The following is a 22,783-nucleotide window of genomic DNA, read 5'->3' as shown; positions in this document are numbered from 1 at the left end:
GCCGCGAGTGTTTTCCCCTGTTTACGTCACTATTTACTCGTGTGTGTACAGGTCCTGTGAGAGGTTTACATATGGAGGGGAATGGGAAAACTCTGGTCGCTGCCAGCAGAGAAAAGGGTGCTTATCTTGTCAAAGATGTTGTGCTAAGCTGACCTTTGACCTCTGCTTAAGAGTCAATTGAGAAATTAAAACAAGAATTTTGCACACCTCAGCCGTCTTCCTGCGCGCTGCTTCACCCTCCCTGAAACGCGCAGGCACAAGAGCGCGAATGTAAAGGTCAGCCAGAAGATGAATCATTTTTGAGCAGTTTCCCAGTATGATTTACTGGTGGGTTGTGAACTAGAAATAAACTGGAAAGAGGGTGTTTTACCAACACTGGATGTGCAGAGTTTGAAGGTCATTTTGTTTTGCTTTTATAAAAATGGATGCACGAGAAGGAGTGTGATCAACTATGAGACAGGATTAGTTTTATTCTATTATATCTTTCCTTTTAAAAAGTTTATCAGGACCACTGACATTTTATTCCAAAGTAAATCTGCCTTTTTTTCACCTGCTTTATGTATTCAGTAACCCAAAAGCCAACAGTATTAATGATTTACACCTAAAAAGCCTCGTTTGTGCCACTTCCAGGATCATACTGGACACCACAGCCACAATTACACACTGAAAAATAAATATGGCAGCACTTTTTCTCCCAGTCTCAGTCCAGAATAAACCACTGGCAGAGTCGCTTCAGTTTCAGCCAGAATCAGATTTTTCAAACAAGAAACAGACATCAGTAATAACAATCATAACAACTGCTGAGTTTTGCTGTATTTATTTTAGTTTCGCTGAGATCTTAGATTGAATCTCTCTGTGATCAGGTTCATCACTGCTGCTGTATTTGGGGACTGAAAAGACCCCAAACAATCCCTTAACTTCATCCTGAGAATATAATCTTGAACAATGTGACACTCTGAGAGATCTATACGATGGTTTGGAGTTGAGCTCATTTATAGGCCTGTACACAGTCCAGAGAAACACACAAACACACGTACATCGCAACATTTACAGTTTATATTAGAGACAAGAGCGTCTCCAGTTAATGCTGAAGCATCCGTCACGGGCCACTGATGGGACAGAGGTTCACTTTAGAATAACACCAATGTTAAACAAATGAAAACAGGCCGGTGTTTTAACTCCCAACCCATGTGTTGAAAAATCTATCTGCAGATCCTGAAGGCCAGAAACAACAACATCAGTTTTCCTTTTTATAACTGTAAAACTACTGTGGAATCCGATGAGTAACCCAGAAAGATTAGGTTGAGTTCAGCGGAAAAACAGTGAGATATAATATTAAGAGTGGAAACCATCACAAAAATCCTGATAAATAAGTCCAAAAGAGCAGTTATGTTGAAAGTGCTTTAATAAATTAGACATTTGGAAGCGTCTCTTCTCTCCTGGTGGAGGTTTGACTCAGCTCGCCGCCCACTGAAGCTGTCGAGTGTTGGGTCAGTCAGGACGAGCCCAGGCGTTGGGGGACGTGGATGGTGGGAGCAGCCCGTCCTGCTGCTGCAGCCCCGGGGCACAGGGCAGATCTAGGACTGAGGTTTGTGATGAGCAGGGGGATCAAGTAGATTTATGCTGGTCTTATCACCCTGAGCCCCCGGGTCACGGCGCTCTGATGGTGGCCGCCGCCTCCGAACGCATCACAAACCTCGTAGCTTGGGAACGAGATGACGGATCAGAGTGGATCCTCAAGGAGACAAATGCATGAGGGGATCTTGAGTGAGTTTAAGCAAGACATTACAACAGTTGTATTAAGCAGCCCCCCCGCAGCTGCTCCTGAGGTTGTCCTGCCCTGACGTCTGGTCAGTTAAAGTGTGAAAGATGCCGCTGGAGTCGGGTGCTGCGGCCAGTCAGGGCTGGACCCCCGGGGTCACGAGAGAGACAGAGACGAATGTGCTGTGGGGTTACTCAGCGCTCAGGCTGTGATTTGTTGAGGTGCATCAGACGGGAGTTGACCAGAATCCGAATAAATCACCCCAGTGGCACCAGTGACAAAACTGTGATAATGCCCCTGTTTGTGCACGTCCACGGGGATTAATGAATGAATTGTTTTCCCCTCAGGGAACAAAAAAACACTTTAGAATCTCTATTCTAAAATTCAGATTTTCCCCAAGTAAATAGCAAAACCCTCCGTTTCTTTGCTGACATTTCATTTATATAACGATATACGAGGCGTTCGGTGAACGTGCAGCATTAGCGCGTCTGATCCTAGCTGGGATGACACGGGCCAGTATTGTCTTACCATTACTATTCTTACCCCAGTCCGACCACAGTCGGTGCGGCTGATGAAAAGATTGATTGGAGGAGGTTAAAAAGCCATTTGATACTGCTGCGTTTGATTAAAGGATGTGTTTCGGGATTAAAACATTATCAACGCTTGGCCTCGCAGGAGCGGCCGGCTATGAGAAACAGAGCTGCTCTCGGCAGGTCACATCCCATCCACTCTTCAAGGCAGACCCCCAGGATTAACAGTTCACCAGCATTTTCATGGCGGCAGGAGAACAGGAGCACGGCCCTCCTTCCCTTCATCTGAGTGGGTCTCATTATGGCTGTTTTGTGCGGACAGAAGAGCTCAGCCTGCTCGCCGCAGCGTTATTTATTTTACCGTCTTTCATCTGCAAACCACTACCAATCTGCATCAGAGGGAAATCCACTCTGTGTATCCCATAGGTGTCATTTAGGATTGATTCCCTGGAATTAGCGCACGTCAAAGTGGAACCATGTGGCGGTCTGTGTGTCCATCTGTCCGTCCTTGCCGACACCTGCGATAAGGCTCTGAGGAGATGGAGAAAATGACGTATTAATGTCTTTGTTTAGCAGCACAAGGCTGAGGAGAAGGCCTCCCAGGGGCAGGGAGGGAGGACGCATCACCTGACCAGCACTGAGCTGAAAATGTTCAGATAGCGGCGCTTCGCCTCCAGGAGTCCTGCTGTAAACATCAATCTACCGGTTCGGAGGGAGAAGCAGCGTGAACAGCGATCGGTGGCCATGCTGGTTGTAGCATGAGGGAGGTAAACAAGACGACCACCAACAGCTTCAACGCCGCTGATTTATCCTCCCTGTGTTTATCGCATGAGTCTCTAATGGGACAACAAACAGGGGGTTCATCAAGTGCTTCTTAACGATCACCAGGTCATTATTTAATTCTTCATCTTGAGAACATCACATAGAAAAGGAATTCTACCACTTCTATTTTTATTCACTCATTTATAATCATTTTTATCATAGAAATTGCTAGTCTATATTTAACATTGCTGGTTCTTTTTTTAATGAATGAAAGAAAAAGCTTTTGCCATAAACAAACCTGAAATCTGAGTGTGCCGGAAACACGCTGTTTCTGAATGGGCCTTCCAGAAATCGATGCAGTGAGTGCAGAACCTGGGCGAGGCCACAGTTGTTTGAACGTCAGTGACCATCAATCACTTTATATATACAGTTCCAAACTTGGTGGACTTTCAGTTTCTTTTTTTTTAAAACAATCTGGCATTGCTGTTGTTTTCAGCAGCATGAATCTACTTCATTATTACCTTTTAATCATCCAGGCAACCCTCCCCTCCTTTGCTTAAAAGAGAGAGCGAGACGTGCTTGACTGATCCAACATGAAACATCTGCCACCTGATTGATTCCTGAATCAAATTGCCCATAACAACGGCTCGAGCTCGGCTTTTAAAAAGAGCTACTTTGCTCTAATATATGGCCCATTACCAAAGGGCCATCCATCACGTTAAACCCACCTTCAGAGGCCTGACAGTGTCGTTATAGTGCCACAGTGCTCTCTGTCTCCGCTCAGGACGCACTATTGAGTGCACGACATCGGCACGACTGTGTTTACCCCGGGAATACACAAACGCAGCCCGCCGCAGGTTCTATTAGCAAAAGCCGAGGAAATCTCTGCAGACGCACAGCTCAGTCGCTGCTGAACAGGGAGATCATCCACTGTCCTAATTCCTCCTCTTACAGGCTGTTTTCTCTCTGTGCAACATGACAAAAAAAGTAAAGATTTTTACCAAACTTTTAATCATCATGAAAGATGTGAGCTGGAATTAAGGAGCTGCGGTGGACCTGATTACTTAATAATATGGTGATGAGTTCAGTTATCAATCAAAGCTCCTGACAGGAATTACAATTCCGCCAAAATAAGAGCTGCTGCCTCTGTCATTGTGGCTGGCTTGTGCGGAGGCGTGTAAAAGGCTCCCAGCTGTGGACTCAGTCTTGTTACCTGCACCAGAACCTGAAGAGCGCGGCTTTATTTTCGACTGCAGCAGTTGTGTTGTCTGAAACCTAAAGAGACGGCGGGTCTGGGACAATAGCCACAGTCAACACAGTAACGTAGAGGCACAATCCACTGCTAGGTTGCTAGAGAATCACTCATTCACGTGCTGCTCAGTGTTTAGAATTCCTGTACGAGAGAGCAAACTCTCGCTGCAATAGCGCGAGCCTGAAGCAATGAAGTGTACATAAAGCTGAAGGCACATCACTCATGGTTAATCTAAACTGATGCACAACAAGATGGATGAATGTGCTGAAAGTGGAGTGTTGAGGCAGTTTAAGGGACCAGTGTCTCGATGCGAGTCCCCGTTTTTTTTAATTTCACCTCCATATTTGACTACAACTCATTTATTTTTTTAAGGTCTAAGACAAGAAGGAACGTGTTGGTGTGCTGAAATCTGCCTGATGAGCGAAAGTAGCATAAACAGATATCAACAAAGTATTTGGGTCTCATGGGTCTAAAATTCAAACCGTCCTCTAACCTGGAAAATATCTGTGATGTCCGATTAAAAACTTAAACTGGAGTTAAAGTAACAAGAATAACGACCTTCAGGTCAACGTTCCGTCTCGGTGATCCTTTGTTTGAAGAAAACCAAAAAACAAGCCGACACTTCGAAAACCCAAACTTTTATTTGCTTTTGTGTTGCATCGGCACAGAAAATAAATGGCGCTGTGGCTGATGGCGGCTTCATTTCTTAAAGTTCAACACGCTGGTGCAGGTGTGGGCATGAAAACATTGATCAAAGTTCACTCCTCTCCTCATTTCACGCCTGTGTTTGCGTCGCCTTTCTTCCACGTGGCCTTTTTTTAGCCGCGGGTGTAAAGCGCTGTTACAGTGGCTGTTTTGTGTTGGTCAAAGGTCTCAGCAGTGGAGATGACATGAGATAAATCCGGCCTCGCAGAGGTAAATCACTGCAGCTCTGGTGCGCTGCAGCTAGTCTCCCTCACCTCGCCACTTTTAGCAGACCGTGGCTGATTTCCTTCCTTGCGTGACTCCGGAGTGTAAACACACAGCCAGAGTGACTCATCACTATTTCTCACTTCCACGGCCTGATATAAACACACGGAGGGTCAGGTGTCATTTTAGGGTAGCGGGTGGGTGGGACGGGAGGGGGGCTGCAGAAGATCTCTCCAGTACGAAGAATTCACGGCTTCCTGTGGTCGAAGCCGCATGCCTGCCCACTCCATCCTGGAGGAAGGAGAAAGAGAAACCGTCAGAAATGGAGAGAGAGCTCGCGTGACAGATTATATTGCTCTTCAGGAAAATGGAAAGAATGTAGTTTTGATGGTCCTATATCTCTCTTTTCATCCAGAAACATGACAAGGAAAAGACAAATGGCTCTCAACGAGGCAAAAAGGACAGACGTCGGTCCAGTAGCGCATCCCTGACGCTCGTGCTGTCTCTTGTAGTGGTGGTTTGATTTATAAGTCACGAAACCATGTTTACACGCTCCTGCCAACTTGTCTTGTGGGCAGATTGGCACTTGGTTAAAATGGGATGTCTAAGAAAGCCCTAATGCAGGGCCGCCAGCATGGAAGGGAGGGAAAGCCACTTCCTCTCAGGCCCCAGTCTGAAGACGGGCCAGAAACAGGCCGACATCAATCACTGTGCTCTCCGCGGTATTCCCAGTGCCATTGTTACAGAGCAGACCAGCGGAAAGAGGCCGGTAGCAGGTGGAAATATAAAAACCTTTGACAGCTATAAGCAACAATTCCTCTCAGGATCACTGAGTGTGGCTACACACACACACACACACACACACACACACACACACACACACACACACACACACACACACACAGAGCGATAATTTAATGCTCACATAAAGCAGCCGCAGACATGAACCTGACAGATAAGAACAGCGAATCCTCCTACATCTGCTAAACGTCTTCAGACTTATTTGCTGGATCGAATGTGGAAATGATTTACGGCTGTAATGGAGACACGTTTCCATCAGAACTTGAAATAAACAGAGAGACACGTGCAGCCTCATTTCTGCAGGCACGTCTGTTGTTTCTGCTGCCACACGATGGCCAGGTCGCCCGGTGACGACGCCTCGACGCCGTGGCAGCAAACGCCATCAGATGATGCCGATTTTCTAACGTTTGTCGAGACCCTCTGAAGTTCCTCGTGGATGGCGTCAGACGACTTGTGGAGATTCACAGATTCACATTTCAGTTTGCTGCATTTGTGAAAGATTTGTTCTCTGATTCAAACGCCGCTTGTTTTGGGTTTTATTTTTAATGCTGTCTGGTCCGGGACAGAGATTTCTGATGCTCCTCTTCATCACCCTCTCCCTCTGTCACGTGGCTGCCTCCTGACAGCATCATTGGTCGTCTCCTCTGTGTTCCAGCCTCCTGGCGTCCGTCCTCTCTGTCCTCTGCCTGGCACTGCCTACCGCACGCCACGCTGCCCCCACAGCTGCAGCGCTCTCCTCACTGGGGATCACAGGCTAAAGCCTGGCAGGATCACTGACACACGATGCCTGTGCGTGTGATGCTTCGCTGGGACCCCCTCCGCTCAGGAAATGCTCTCGGCTTTTTTCCCACCCTCGTGTTCTGTTGCACAGAGTCGGGCATTACAACCGAATCCAGTTACCATCCCAGAGCATTCCTCACTGATTCCAACCACTGCCTGCTATAGGTTCCCACAGACAATGAGGTTATGCTATAATTTCAGCCTGGCTGGAGGAGCAAGTATCAAGTTGTGAACTAGCAAAGCTGTTTATGGCAGAACAGAGAATTTCAAGCTTTACAATAGGCAATTACCATGCCCACTCCCCCCCTCCCCTCCATTCAATTTGTGGTCAGTCTGTAGGTGGGTTTGGTTGGGAGCAGATTAAAAATAGCCAAACCCATTCCAGACAAGAACTGCGAGAGAAATGGAACACACATTGCATAAATGATATCTCCCATTGTGGTGTGCTGTTTGAGAATTCTTAATTGCTTTTTCCGAAGCCGGCTGCCACAGGAAAATCCCCCTTCAGAGTGAAGAAAAAGGAGTTGGTGGGCTGCACATAAACACCACGGATGTTACGTAAACACACATGTAAACATGTACATAAACCCGTGTCACCCCATGTGCACCCATCAAGCCGCCATCAGGACGAGTATCAAAGGAGGGAACCTGCAGCAGAGCCAGGCGCCGCCCGCATCTGCCTTGCGTGTCTCTTTTGTGTTCTGGGCTGTGGTTTCTGCTTCAGCTCTTATTATTGATGTCTCTGCCTGCACCAGACAGGCCGTGATGGTCCGGCCCTGGGAGGTGTGCAGGGCTGCAGGGTGGGGCCACAAACTGGCTCCCACTGGCTGTGTGGGACTGGCTCTTCCCAGAAAGGCCACAAAAGAGCAGGACCAAGCAAAGACTTGTTTACAGCGCGTACGTCCACGCTTCACGTCTTTATTCTGCCTGTTTCAATATTACAGCAACGGTTACATTTATTAATATTTGAGCTAATCAGTTTTACTATACTAGTTGCAATATCCTGATTCTAAAGAAACTGCTTTTTATTTCTTTTTTATATATATTTTTATAATTCCCAAATGTAGGTGTCTTTTACTTTTTTCAGAATACAGAAATTTATTTTTAAATGCATAAAAAATACTACAGTTTCTCCAAAAGTAAAGCATGAATAAACAACAAGTGTTGAATAAATATATAAAATAAATGTCTTTCATTGAAATATTTGAGTCTTAATAGAAATGTGAGCTGTGTGAAAAATAGTAAGGCTGTTAAATAATTCAAATAAAAGGATTTTGGAACTTCCTGCTCTCCTATAAAGATAAAATGTTTTACTCTTGCAGCCTTATTTTAAAAATATTGATACAGTCTGCATATAAATAAATATTGTACACTAAATTATTCTTTTAATTTTGTATTTTGGAACTAGAGAGAAATCGTAAAAACTGCATTTCGTTGCCTTGTACTTGTGACATGTGTAATGACAATAAAGTTGAATCTAATCTAATCTAAAAATTAATTAAAACTTCGGACCAACGTCCTGAGAAATCAGGTAAATCCGAATCGAGCCCGTTTCTCTGTGATTGTTACCATATTTGGGTAACACCCGCTGTGCACGGGCTGTGCACGTCAACCCGCCGTTTATGATCACGCAATAGTGCAAAAACAAATGCCTCGTTTTTTCATTTGATTTTTCCACTTGCTGAGTCAGCAGGTCAGCCTCCCACCGACTGTTGTGACCCTCAAAGCAGCTTCAGATTAACGCGACAAACACAGAAAACTCAAGAGTGTCTCTCTCTGATGTGAGGGGGCTGTTTTTGATCCGCACAGCAACACAGGGGACATTTGCGGGAAGCCTGCGGGGGCTGCGTTTCTCACCCGCTACATAATTCTGCAGATATAAGTGAGATGTGTTTGGATCAATAGAATTAGCCGAAATAAATCGCCACAATTAAAAAGGTGATCACCACTAAGCCAACGTGTAGAGTATTCAGAGATTATAATGCTAATATAAAATTTAGTCGATTTACTTATTTTATTTTTATTTTTTTAAATGTAAAATAAGTCCATTGTGTTAGAAAGTAAATAAATGCGTCATGAGTCTCAGGAATAAACAGGTGGAAGGCCGGAAGGTGCATTCCAACCAATGAAACGCTATGAACCTTGAACTTAATGTATATTGGTCGTGAGTGGAACGATTTTTTTTCTAGGATTGTTTTTGTTTGAAATATTTGCGATGGATTTTTTTTAAAAAACGTTTAAATTTCTCCACACGGCGTCAAAGCAGTCGGGTGTTAACTTTGATTCAACGGAGACTTTGTCTTAAATACGACAGCGTCAGTCGCTGCTGATGTGATATTTCTGAAGCCACAAGAATATTTTTAACGACACAATATTATAAGATCACGCGCACGTGTCCCTCCAGGCACGTTGCGCTGCTGCCCCGTCACGGGAGGCGGCCTCCAGGTACCTGGGCTGGTTCAGGTGTCGCTGTCGCGGCCACCACCTCAGCAGGTGAATCCAAAAAAGCCCGAGTCTAAAGCTGCGAGCCTTCGCACGCGGCGGCGCGCACAGGATGAAATAAAACGTGCCCGAGCGCGCTTCTGCTGCAGCTGATTAGTGAGGAGGGCGGTGCCCATCAAATGTACTTCAGATCTGCGACGCAATCAGCGGTCTGCTAGCAATCCGTCCCTTCTCCTTCACATAAACAGCGCTTGAACGAAAATATACACGGCCACCTACAGCGAGAGGAAAGTGATGGGGGGGGCGGGGGGGGGGGGGGGGGGGGGGGGGGGGGGGGGGGGGGGCACCTGAGCATCACACTGTTTTCAATTAACGCAACACTGAGAACAAGAGAACAGATAGAAAAGTAAAAATGATCATGATCACCACTCTGGTGAATTTCCTGAGACTGTTCGACTCATAATGTGGCCTTGAAAATGGCTCTAGATGGGGACACCTCAGAATTATCTCTGGCAGATTAAACCCTGAAAATTAAATAAAACATTAAGCCTAAAATAATGCTGTTCATTTATTGAACCACCCTTCTTAAATCGCTTTTGCAACAGGACCTTCTCTATTATCTGGATTTTTTGAGCGCATCAATCAGAATCTTAATCAGAAATTCGACCTGTCCTGCAGTAACAGTCGATAATCGTGAAACTTTTCTAATGGCTTAATTATTCAAATTTTTGATTGTATTTTTTCCTTACATGTGATCCAGGCAATTATCAAACAAGTCCCAACGTGAAAAAGGCAAAATAAAGGTCAAAATTCAATTTAGGAAGGTTCATTTGACGTGAGAGACGTTTCGATTCGCATGAAAAGTTCTGTTGAATCAAAGTTGAGCCAGGTTCATGACAGATGAAATACTGTCTGTCGCTCTGTCCTGAAAAACAAAGCCGCTGCGGCCTCCCGGTGACCCTCGGCGGCCCCCATCCTGCCCCCGAGGAGAGAAGCGCGGCTTATTTGTCAGGCGTAACCGCGTTAAATAGTCAGGTTTAACGCTTTTCTCCACATCAGGCCTCCCTTTAGCCCAAATACAGTGTTGCACTTTAGTCTGCAGTCATTTAAAAGGAAGGAGTAATTTTACTTCAACTTTTTTTTTTTTTAAATACATATTATTTTTAAACTATTATTTAGTTACGACGATTGTAAACAAGCCGGAAATGTCAGTCGACCAGTTTTTAATGTGAACTGATCGAGTAATCCTTGAGAGGGAGTCGAAATACTGAAGAACAATTCTTTGGAATATCAACTGCAGGCGACAAACTAACTTAATTTAGGCCAACGAGTTTGTCAGAGAGGCACGTTAAAACCGCAGAAAGAATGCAGCCACTTGGAAATGGACTTTGGAACAAGCGATTTTATAGGGATCCAAAATTGGTCTGGGTGCATTAAATAACGTCAGGACGGACCGGAAAGGCTGTCAGGAGTGCGCACTCTGTGGTGCACCTCCACCTAAGTGGCCGAGCATTCCTAAGGATGCAGGGCTGTCAAATATTTCACGATGGGACGTCATGGAAAAGTGCACGACTTTCTTCTAGGATGCAGAACGTGAAAGCTTTGACCTTTGACGACCATCCGAGCTGTATAATAGCATTTACAATAGAATCCTAATGTAAAAAGAACATGACTTTGTTGTTAAATTTCGTCGGTTGTGTCATCAAACCATGCACTTTGAGAAATGCCACCCTTAAATACCCCACTTACAACGTTTAAAAAGAATGCTGCCTTTGCAAAAGACGTCGGAACTACCTTAAAATGCGCATGAAAGTAAAAATATACACGGGCACGTGCAAACAGCGAGGAGAGAAAGAATAATAGAGATGGAGACGAAGCCGAAAGAAGGCGCACTAATGGGATGAAGTCATCAGCGGTAATTAAATGCAGTGGGCAGAGAGCGGGGTCGGGAGCGCGCCTGCCTCTGGTGCGCGCTGGGTGGTCCGCTGTGCTGATAAATGTGTGGCCCTGACTCCAGGCGAGTGGCCGAGCAGGCACCGGTTAAAACAATACTCACATTCATTTATCCGCGCTTTCAAATCCGCGCACAACAACAGCGCTGCGTCCGTCACCTCTGACAACGGCAATCTGCTCAATCGTGGCTGCCCCCCCACCCCCACCTTTTTTTACATGCAGCAGTTTCGGGGCTGTTTAGATGTCAGTAAACTATATCACAACTGAGTTTGAACTGCAAAGTAGTTTAGGAGTTTACGGAAGGTCATTTTAGGGAAACGGCTGGGAAGCTCTTTTACGCACACAACGCAGCCGCGTCTCCGAGCATCATGTGCGTAAAAGTGGGGGAACACTTTAAATAAGACAAGCCAGTTTTGTCCAGTGCATTTTTCTACTTTGTTAAACGACAAAGAAGTAACGCAGAGCCCGCAAACCCGCGACAGGCTCAGTTATTTGAGGCAAAATGCTGCAGGGCAGGCGGCAGCTCCCGAGATCTCCGGGGAACAATAAGCCCACTCCTGTCAACAGTTTTGGGTTATGGACTGATCGTCTGTCAGCAGCTCTCGCTCACAGCTGCGTGAGGAGCCGTAAAACCAACTAAAGCGAAGCTTTGCGACGTTGGAAACACAAACAAAATAAATCAACACGCATTTGAATTCACGTCTGATTCAAAGCAAAATCGTCCCGTGCAGCAAGACTCGAGCCTGAGTTCATTTGGCCAAACATCCTGTGTCATTAGGAGTTACCAAGGTTCCAGGCTTTCGCCCCCCGAGCCTCGGTGACGCTGCTGATATTCTGATTAGTTAAAAAATAATAATTTTACCTTCACCATTTGATGGATGTGCCCGGAGAAGTGGAAGCCTGATCCACGGTCCGCGTTTCTTTGCTCGCTTCGGCAGAGCTGCCTCCTCTCTCCTCCCGCGTGCATGCCTAAATATTATGACGGCATTACACAAACAATATTCACGTGTAAAAACGTCCCACGTCCGCACAAGAGGCCACGACAAGACGGACATATCACATCAGATGGAGTATTAGCCGATCTAAACGGGACTTTTGCTTGATTTTTTTATTTAAAGAAGGCCAGAGAAAATGTTTACATTGTGCTGTATAAACATCCTGCCCATGTTCCTGTCTATGTTGTACAGAAAACGGGAGGGTGGTTTTAAATCTGAGGGGCATGCTCTCTGCTAAATGCTTTTCATGTTCCGAAATGTTGTAGAATATATTTGATAGTATAATAAAGCAGTGGGACACGGCCTGCTGGGCGAGCTGGTGTATCAATGTGGAAAGATATAAAGATATAAATGTTGGGTTTTTTCCTTTGAATCAGGCTTGTGGAGGACTTTTTATGACCACTAGTTGACTGTCAATGTTGGAATAAATAAATAAAAATTCAGCCTTTTGCAACCCAACATGCTGTGAAGCCTTCACGTGTACTATTGTGATGCGCGTTTAATGTCCACAACATGACGTCACGGTAATCGAGCATATAGTGTTGGACTGATTGTTGCATTCTGTTAGAATTGATATATTCCTTATTTCAGTATAAGGACTGGGGAAGCATTTTCCTGAAAAGTGAAGGCGCACAGATGTGCGTGCTCACAGCCCACCGCTGGAGTAGGAGGGAACTGGGCGGGTCTTAACGTTTGGATGGCAAAGACAGCGGCTCCCAGTGCGCTCATGGCAACAGATAAGTAAAAAGTGAGCTCCTCGGACGCACGACAACACACCAACTGAAGTGGAAAGCGGCTCCTGTTCTGCTCCTTATCCCATTCGGACCTCGAATACAAGTCGATTCTGCTTGAGACTCTTTTTAAAGGAAGGAGGGAGGAAGACAGCCTCGCCTTTGGCTCCTGCGTCAGCTTACCAGCACGTTGCCGATGGTCATTTTTATTATTCGGCCCTGTACGCTCGGGAAGCAGTATCCGGCTTCGTGTTTATAAGTGGGAAAACGTTGTTTGTCATTTCGAAAACAAGACTGAACTAATGACGGCAGAAGTCCAGCAGCCCCCAGCGCAGACGCCTGCTCAGAGCAGCCCGATGTCGGGTCCGGAGAAGCCGCACGGACAGACGGCGGTGATGGAAACCGCCTCATCCACCACAAAAGCCAAAAAGACCAACGCGGGGATCCGCAGACCAGAGAAACCCCCATATTCATACATCGCTTTGATAGTCATGGCAATCCAGAGCTCTTCGACCAAGCGGCTGACGCTCAGCGAAATCTACCAGTTTCTGCAGAGCCGCTTTCCGTTCTTCAGGGGCTCGTACCAGGGATGGAAGAACTCTGTGCGTCACAACTTGTCCCTGAACGAATGTTTCATTAAACTGCCGAAGGGCCTCGGTCGGCCAGGGAAAGGACATTATTGGACTATCGATCCGGCTAGTGAATTTATGTTCGAGGAGGGCTCCTTCAGAAGGAGACCCAGGGGCTTCAGGCGCAAGTGCCAGGCGCTGAAGCCCATGTACAGCATGATGAACGGCCTGGGATTCAACCACATCCCCGAGTCCTACAACTTTCAGGGGAGCGGCGGGGGCCTGTCCTGTCCGCCCAACAGCTTGTCTCTGGACAACGGGATCGGGATGATGAACGGACACTTGGCAGGTAACATGGACATGGGTCTATCCGGACACACCATGTCACACTTGTCGAGCAACAGTGGACATTCCTACATGGGAAGTTGTACGGGATCCGCTGGGAGCGATTATCCCCATCACGACAATTCTGGCTCCCCCCTGCTAACCAGCGGGGGAGTAATGGAGCCTCATCCCGTCTACTCGAGCTCAGCTTCGGCGTGGGCTCCAGCTCCCCCGGCCTCACTCAACAACGGGGCCTCCTACGTCAAGCAGCAGCCTCTTTCTCCTTGTAATCCAGGGACAAACCCGCTGCAGCCCAGCTTGCCAACGCACTCACTGGACCAATCGTACCTGCACCAGAACGGCCACAGCACTACAGATTTACAAGGTAAGTGCACTGGAGCGGTAGCGCACTGACTTACTGGAAAATAAAAATTATAAGAAGGAACTGTGCCGCAGTAATTCAAATCAAATTACATGATGCTTTCCTCAAAACGTTTTGCGTGGGTCAAGCACGGCAGGCACAGATGTTCGGGCCAAAAGTGCCTCATGGAAAACACATTACTTTTTTAAAATAAAAAAATGTATACATATATAAACTCGTTTCACCAAAAACACACTAGTGTGTGACACAACTCTAAGAAAAGTACCAATAAAAGGATTTCGTCAGTGTCCTGTTTAAAATCAAACGGGCTTTCCAAACTTGCACGCACTTTCTGGAAGTGATAGACATTAAAAGAGGGACCAGGGGGCAGGGAGAGACGGAGAGCTGCGCCAATCAAGAAAAACAAGCCTGGGTAGAAACCAGTCTGCCTTTTACCCCGAGGCCTCGAGTCCACCGGGACTGGCGTGCAAGAGGGCCACTGTCAATTAGCCTTGCAACCCCCCCCCCCCCCCCCCCCCCCCCCACACACACACACACACACACACACAACTTTAATCGTGCTTGCTAAATGGTCTGCAAATCCAGAGCCTATCGGCGTTTGCGTTAAGCAAACAGAACCAGACTAAAACTTTAAGGTTTTTTTTTAAAAGCTATACTGAATAAAATAAATAAAGATATGTCAAACACACGCTTTTATCTGTTTCATTTTAAAATTGTAATCATTGAACGCTCTTCCTCAGGTATTCCCCGGTACCATTCCCAGTCTCCAAGCATGTGCGACCGTAAGGAGTTCGTCTTCTCCTTCAACGCCATGACGTCCTCAGCGATGCACTCGCCGAGCAGCGGCTCCTACTACCACCACCAACAAGTTGCCTACCAGGACATCAAGCCCTGCGTCATGTGATGTCTCCACGGACGACCTGCAGACCAGAACGCGCTGGAAAAGTCACTCAGACGAGTGAAGAGGGAGGAAAAAAATAAACAAGTGAGGGGGACAGACAGGCCTGCCCCGGCTGGAGAAGCAACGTAGAACGGACTACTTTTTCTGTTTTTACGCAACAGCTACAGAGGCGGGGAGCCAGGCCCGAACAACCACACGATAATAATAATATATTCTAATAATAATAAAACCTTTCTGCAACCAGCATCGACCAGCGGGATAAAGACAGCCTGCAATACCCGCTGTTTGGTACTACTTTAGTCCTGCAGAGCGGATGACTACCACTTCACACTTTTAGTCCTTTTCCATAGGCCAATGTAAAAATGCACGTCTGATTTTTTTTTTTTTTTAAAACCCTGTTTCTTTTTGACACATTAGGTCGAGGCTCTTTTTGGACTGACGTATCAGAATTATGAAATGAAAAAAACAATCAAACAAAAATAGTGGACATTACTGTACATATACATGTCCATATATACTGTGTAAAATTAATGAAGGCACTTTTTGAATAGCCTCTAAGCGCAACTTTTTATTTATTCTGTAGGCCCATTCTATATTTTAATTTCAGGCGAATGGGCCAAGGAGGTATACGCTTTATTGGCAATATTTGTGAGAACGCTTGTTTAAAAAATCGAGGATATATTGTAAGCACTGTCATGTCGTTTGTGTTAGACGTATGTAAATCATTACTTTCGGCACTGTATACTTATGTTGGTAGGAAAAATAGTGAAGGTCCATCATTGAGATCCGATTTTAATAGGCTAGATTATGGAGAAAAAAAAATCATTTATAATGAAATAAAATATATATGCTGGGCCGTCGAAGCCCGAATCCACCAAAACAAGGATTTTTATTTCACTTTTTTTTCTCACCCTGAGGCAACATGATTCTTGAAGCCCAAATTGATGCGATCGAGCTGTTGAAAATCTCTGGATCCAAATAAAAATAAATGGAGCTTTTAAGTCCCACGTGTCTGAAGACGGGAGATCTTTGTTTTGTGAGAAGATGAAATTATTCCTGAGAAATGAAGCCGTCCTGTGCAAACAGAACCTCCTTAAAATAGAGCTGAACAGATGAGCTGCGATGAAACACGCACGACGCACAATTATTCATGATACGTTTCAAAACTGTTTTTCGGGGGATTATTTTTATCCCAGCGTGAAATTTTAAAAGCAACAGGTGCTACTGTGGTAGAAAAATGGGTCATGCAAGCATGAAAGAAAAATACACATTGAAACGCTTCCTAGTTTATTTTACTGTAGAAATAAGGTTGTTTAGACGTCATTGCCCGAATTCCTTTGAACTCGGGGCCCTATATTCCGTTTTAATATTTATGTAGCTTTCAAATCTCACGTGGTGACCAGTGCCTGAACCCCTGCCCTGTACACTGTGCAGCGGAGGGTGAGAAGGCTCAGCAGCAGTGGAAAGAGCGCATTAACAAACCGATGACATTTGCCGAGCTCCAGCGCTCCGGTGGGGCCGCCGGGGTGAGTCGGGGCCCCGCAGCTGTTGCCCGCGCCAGGCGCGCATGACAGCGCCATAAAAAGCCCGAGAGCTGCTCCGTGCGGACAGACACGCCGTGCACTTGTGTCTCCGTACATGCAAAGACATCAGGGAGAAGAGGACACTTGTGCGAATGACAGAGGAAGAGGAAGCAGGCCGCTTCAGGGCGGATCGGTGTTTAAAAGAGGTAATGACTCCTTCTGTTACAGACCAGAGAAAACGGCTCAAACTGCGCTCAAACCAACACAGCGGCCGTAGAATCCCACATTAATGTTAAAAATAAGTCAGCGATGCATACGATTTATACAGTCAAATGATTATTTTTAGAAGCGCAATTTCACATTTCCTTTAGGTCAAATAAAATAATGGCGGACAGCGGTTTATGAAGATGAGCTCAACCAAAACAAGACGATTCAACTGCTTTTACAATCCGCGCCCCCCGAGTTCAGAGAAAACAGCTTTTATGTTGAGTCCTGCTGAAGTAGCACATCAAAACTACTGACGATTTCTTTTGATCAACATCTGCCTCAAACTTGGCAAAATTCGGAGGAAATGTAGAAAATAAGGCTGTATGTGATGGAAGAACAACGTTAATAAAGAGCCGGAACAGTTACTGGGAAATCCTCAAAATAAAATTCCAAAAACAAAAGCTTTCGGCACGCGTGCACGTGCACAAAAGGTCATTAAAATTACAGAAGCAACTGACTTTTACAGCAAAACATGTAACCTAAATAACAGGTCAACAACAAAAAGGCCAGATGAAGTAATGTTTTTATGTATTAGTTATTATAGTCACAATAAATAATACATTTATTATATGTAAATCACTCCATCCTTTACCTTCTCTTGGGTTTCATTTCTTTGCCGTGTTTGGAACATTTGGAGGATGTTTAAATCTGGTTTCTTTGGTCTTGTGAGGCTGGCGACCCCAGCGGGCCGTGCACGCCACTCTCACAGGCTCTGGCAGAGTTTCACCGTGTTACCGCCTGCTGCTCGCTCACTCCAGCGCCGCTGCTCTTGGTATCGGTGGCTGTGGTTCCTAGTCTCCGTCTTCAGTGGGACCATCCAGAACATTCCTCTCCTTGTGGACCCTTGGACAGTTCGGCCTGTAAACTGAGCCCCTGCAGAACCTTGAGGACGCGCTGTGCAGCCTGACAGTTGCTGTAGTCCAGCTGGGCCTCCTGCTGAGCTCCCAGCCAGGTGAGCTTCAGCGGGGCGGCGTCCTGCTCCCGGAGGAGACGCTTGAGCTCACTGACACGCAGCCCGGACGGAAGAGCCATCAGGCAGACAGTGGTGGCGCCCAGAGGCACGGCTTCACTTCCACCTTCCTCTGGACCCTGCTTCTGTCTGTGGCCTTGTCCACCTTCCTCTGGACCCTGCTTCTGTCTGTGGCCTTGTCCACCTTCCTCTGGACCCTGCTTCTGTCTGTGGCCTTGTCCACCTTCCTCTGGACCCTGCTTCTGTCTGTTGCTTTGTCCACCTTCCTCTGGGCCCTGCTTCTGTCTGTAGCTTTGTCCACCTTCCTCTGGGCCCTGCTTCTGTCTGTAGCTTTGTCCACCTTCCTCTGAACCCTGCTTCTGTCTGTTGCCTTGTCCACCTTCCTCTGGACCCTGCTTCTGTCTGTTGCCTTGTCCACCTTCCTCTGGACCCTGCTTCTGTCTGTGGCCTTGTCCACCTTCCTCTGGACCCTGCTTCTGTCTGTGGCCTTGTCCACCTTCCTCTGGACCCTGCTTCTGTCTGTTGCTTTGTCCACCTTCCTCTGGGCCCTGCTTCTGTCTGTAGCTTTGTCCACCTTCCTCTGGGCCCTGCTTCTGTCTGTAGCTTTGTCCACCTTCCTCTGAACCCTGCTTCTGTCTGTTGCCTTGTCCACCTTCCTTTGGACCCTGCTTCTGTCTGTGGCCTCGGCCACCTTCCTCTGAACCCTGCTTCTGTCTGTAGCTTTGTCCACCTTCCTCTGGACCCTGCTTCTGTCTGTTGCTTTGTCCACCTTCCTCTGGACCCTGCTTCTGTCTGTTGCTTTGTCCACCTTCCTCTGGACCCTGCTTCTGTCTGTTGCTTTGTCCACCTTCCTCTGGACCCTGCTTCTGTCTGTGGCCTCGGCCACCTTCCTCTGAACCCTGCTTCTGTCTGTTGCCTTGTCCACCTTCCTCTGAACCCTGCTTCTGTCTGTTGCCTTGTCCACCTTCCTCTGAACCCTGCTTCTGTCTGTTGCCTTGTCCACCTTCCTCTGAACCCTGCTTCTGTCTGTTGCCTTGTCCACCTTCCTCTGAACCCTGCTTCTGTCTGTTGCTTTGTCCACCTTCCTCTGGACCCTGTTTCTGTCTGTGGCCTCGGCCACCTTCCTCTGGACCCTGCTTCTGTCTGTGGCCTTGTCCACCTTCCTCTGGACCCTGTTTCTGTCTGTGGCCTTGTCCACCTTCCTCTGGACCCTGCTTCTGTCTGTTGCCTCTTCTTTGCCACCCTCTCTTTTGCCGTCTATCTTTCTGTCCTAGCTGAGCTCTTGCTCCCTCTGTGGATTCTCCCTCCGGCCTGTCTGTTGTTTTCTGCCCTGCCATGCTACTGCCGGTCTGTAGACTGGGCGCTGCTGGAATGGGTGTCGGACCCAGCGATACATCCTTCAGAGTCTTTTCCTCAAAAGCTCGCAGCCTCCGCAGGATGGGGATCTTCTCCAGCTTCTCTTTGCTCAGCTGAGGGGACAGAGAGGGGAATATTTTCAGAATTGAAGAAACAGAGGCAAAAGCACCTTGCAAAACTACCGCTCCATAAACGAAAACTGAATGCTTACGAACTGTTCTTGGTCACAGCTTAAGTGATATAGGCATGACTATCATTATAGAAGCAGGACATTTCACTTCCTAAGCGGTTAAAAATAAAGACTGTTCTCTTGATTTGTTGGGCCTGTAAGTGTCTTGGCAGCCTTTGATGCCGGCCAGTCCTGTAAAGGATATACGGGGCTATTGTTTTTATGTTGGCCTGTTTGACCCGTCGTTCCCCTGCTCCTGCAGAGCCACGCTGGCTGGGCAGAGGAGCCTTTGATGATCAGACATGGCCTTCCTGCCAGTGAGGTCACTGGGTCCTGTTTACTTACGAGCATGTCTTAAGGAACCCAGAGGCTACATTCACCCTTCACATAACAATAATGTCCACAAGACAAAATACTAGGTGAAAAATTACACCCAAAGCACAAAGCTCACCTTTAAAGTACAAACATTTTAAAATAGACTTATTACACATTTAAATTTAAAACCACTTTTTATTCTATTTGTTAAAATTTCTGTTTAAGTCTTACTAAACATATTTATCTAATGTAATAGACATATTTCCTATAATTATTAATTACTCATGATTGTTGAGTAATCTGATTAAAGATGATTGTCACTATTTAAAAAAAAAAAAAAAACACTAATAGTTTTCTCCTTTCATGAGATGTGATGTCGCTGGTGTCCCGCTAGGGGGCAGTGTTGAAAACAGACCCTAACCCGCGTCAGGGTAGTTTTAATTTGTTCCACCTACAAAGTATTTTGTCGTCAGAGAACATTTGTAAAGAAAAAAAAACATATTTTATTTTTAAAAAACAGATTCAGTTATTTATTTATTTTTACTCCCTAATATAGAACTGAAGGAAAGTGATGTCTCTGTGTATTCAATTCTGTAAATTGAATACACAAGTAGAAACTCTTACCTTCCTCCAGATGATCCCCTGCGGTTTGGGGCGCTGGCAATTGGTTTTAATAACTCGAGTGGGTGTCAGGATATAATCCACAGTCAGATCATGACTTTCTATTAATTCCTCTGGAATATCAAGTATCTGAAAAGACATAAAACCAAGGAATAAAGATTATAAAAAATGTCTGAATGACATTTTCATGTTGACAAAATATATCAAGCAGACAAAGTAAAAGATGCTCAAGCTCTGCCACATCATATTCGATGGTGAGTAATAAAAGAACGAACCTGGCAGTCATGGACTATCGTTACAACCACGGTAGAGTCACTGAGAGCCCCCATTGACGCCATCATTCCATACTCCATGTCAGCGAAGCCCTCTCCTTTTCCAATCCGAAGGCCTGCAGAGCGAAGGAACCATTTAAAGGGCAGGCTTGATTCAGCACCCTGTTATAGATGCATGTGTCAAAATAAAACAGCTACATTTTTTTTAAACACCTTACATGTTATTCCTGGGTAAAGAGTGCAGTTGAATATAATGTGAAGTAAACACTGCACAGTGGCGCAAACATCTGCCACACAACAGCTACCTTTCTCTGACACCGCCACAGAACCAACCACCACCAGGTCCACCTTCAACTTTGCATCCAATTCAATCGGAACGCTGAAAAGTTTCACACCCTGAGAGAATTTGAGAAGATTAATAAGTATTATTATAATGATTAAATGTGCGTGCAAAGTGAAACAAACGATAGGAAACTTAAACCTGAGAAGAGGCACAAATGTGGAGCTGTTGTTTGTTGGCACCTTGGGGAGGAATAATTTTATTGAAAAGTCCAGTGCGAAGGCGAGGAGTTGGGACCAGTAAAGTTTTTCCCGCCTGTGAAGAGCGAGTGGTGAAAAACAAATGTGAAACAAGAATAGTTAAATAAACCAAGCATATGGAATTCCCAGTGCTGAGCTGAAAATAGGACATAATGTGTTGTGACACTGGGTGTGTGGTTTTCCTCCACAGTGCAACCTGCAGCACTGCCAGCCTGGCGCCCTCCAGAGGCTTGTCAGGATCCACCTTCACCTCAGCTGCTCGGGTGAACACATCCAGCTCTGACACTCTGGAACAGGCTGTGAAAGCACCCTGCGCGAGGGGAAAGGAGGGGAAATAGCTTTTATTCACCTTAAAACACTTACTTCCAGAGTAGCAAAGCGAGCCTGCTGCTGCGGCCTGTCTGGGTTGACTTTGACTGTCTGGCTGGACCTGAACTCCTGGAGCTCTGAGAGCCTGTTGCAAGCCTGAGCTGCCCCCTGGCCGGTGGGTAAATAGCAGATGAGTTGCAAAGACTTGGCAGGAAGGGCAACAGTTGATTCAGTGCAAACCGAGACCCGTTGTCATCACTGTAGCACCGGTTCTACCTATCTATGCCTCAATTCCTATGTATTGCCAACATATAGAACAGACATGAGCGAGCCAGAAACAGAGGAAACAGGAATTCTTCCAAAAATGTGCCTTTGAATGAGGATTTGTAATCATCAGACATTCATAGTCAGAAAATGTTCTCCAGCAACGGCTTTGTTGTTTCTGTCTCTGTTTATTCCCATCACATTTCCTGTTGTCAATGTTAGGTTGGACAACTGTCCAATGAGCACTGATAAATCCGACAACACGTAAACGTACCTTGAAGTTTGGGATTCTGTTGAAAACGGGTCTTGGATAGTTGGCCAAATTCTTGCTCTCAATGTAGGCCCACACTTTTTCACGTATGTCCCATTTCGATGTTCCTGAAGTGAGAACAATATCAAAAAAGTAATAAATAAATAGCAACACAAAGAACCAAGCCGGAGCAGTATTAGCAGTTTAACAGTCGGACTTTTAACACAAACGTCACAGTTACAAAACCTACCAGGATTTATTATTATAACAGGCGCCATCGCGCATTTTAAACAGGCCATATGAAGGGGTTTTTAAAGACAACACAGCGGGCTCATTTAGGAGAGTTATAAAAAGTGAATGTTGTGAACAGCTGAACAGGCTTGTCCCTATTTATCATCTCTACGGAGGCCCACGAGGGACAATGCGACTACAAGTAGAAGCCGGGGGGGGGCAAAGTCTCCGCGTTAATTTAAACTGTCGCTTTTACACACTTTAACCGTATTATTTGTCTTAAACAATGTTGTAAAATAAAAAGACTAAAAAAAAATTTCCAGCTGCTGTGAATAAATTAATTGATAAGGTCAAGGTTGCGTATACGTTTTCATTTGAGATGAGTACTAAACATTGACTCATAAATACGCGTATATGTTGCATGTTAGCATATTTATTTCCATTTCTATTTAGAATAACATGGTTTCCCTTTTGACACTATGTGCAGGTTTCTAAATCTTGCAGATAATGTTTGTTTATATGAATGTTATACACACTTTCTTGTTATTACTGAGCCACTCTCTCTATTACTTAACCTACTGTAAATTAAGGCAGAAGCATCAT

At 45.8% G+C, this 22,783-nt stretch overlaps 2 protein-coding genes across 2 annotated transcripts; one reads left to right on the top strand and one right to left on the bottom strand.

Annotated features, from left to right (window-relative positions):
- Positions 1-4,929: 4,929 nt before the first annotated feature.
- Positions 4,930-22,367, bottom strand: mthfsd (methenyltetrahydrofolate synthetase domain containing). The gene is made up of 10 exons (XM_029846092.1): positions 22,200-22,367; positions 21,974-22,077; positions 21,323-21,436; positions 21,068-21,181; positions 20,892-20,982; positions 20,590-20,702; positions 20,318-20,443; positions 18,387-19,322; positions 17,476-18,092; positions 4,930-5,506 (listed from the first exon to the last, which is right to left on the bottom strand). The coding sequence occupies exons 1-9, from the start codon at positions 22,246-22,248 to the stop codon at positions 17,688-17,690; spliced, it is 2,052 nt and encodes a 683-aa protein (XP_029701952.1). The 5' UTR covers positions 22,249-22,367; the 3' UTR covers positions 4,930-5,506; positions 17,476-17,687.
- foxf1 (forkhead box F1) lies at positions 12,907-16,110 on the top strand. The gene is made up of 2 exons (XM_003969993.3): positions 12,907-14,195; positions 14,933-16,110. Exons 1-2 carry the CDS (start codon positions 13,220-13,222, stop codon positions 15,094-15,096), a joined length of 1,140 nt encoding a protein of 379 aa, XP_003970042.1. The 5' UTR covers positions 12,907-13,219; the 3' UTR covers positions 15,097-16,110.
- Positions 22,368-22,783: the final 416 nt, after the last annotated feature.

Source organism: Takifugu rubripes, chromosome 13 (assembly GCF_901000725.2).
Source record: "Takifugu rubripes chromosome 13, fTakRub1.2, whole genome shotgun sequence".
Lineage (NCBI taxonomy): Eukaryota > Metazoa > Chordata > Actinopteri > Tetraodontiformes > Tetraodontidae > Takifugu > Takifugu rubripes.
This window is presented reverse-complemented; position numbering and strand designations above follow the sequence as displayed.

Bases quoted from the DNA above. Each gene is read 5' to 3' on its own strand.
- mthfsd (XM_029846092.1), bottom strand. From the start codon at position 22,248: ATGGCCTGTTTAAAATGCGCGATGGCGCCTGTTATAATAATAAATCCT. The intron at 21,437-21,973 runs GTACGTTTACGT...CCCCTCGCGCAG, and splicing joins ACAGAATCCCAAACTTCAAG to GGTGCTTTCACAGCCTGTTC. The intron at 20,444-20,589 runs GTTCGTTCTTTT...ATGTCTTTTCAG, and splicing joins CGATAGTCCATGACTGCCAG to ATACTTGATATTCCAGAGGA.
- foxf1 (XM_003969993.3), top strand. From the start codon at position 13,220: ATGACGGCAGAAGTCCAGCAGCCCCCAGCGCAGACGCCTGCTCAGAGC. The intron at 14,196-14,932 runs GTAAGTGCACTG...GCTCTTCCTCAG, and splicing joins CAGCACTACAGATTTACAAG to GTATTCCCCGGTACCATTCC.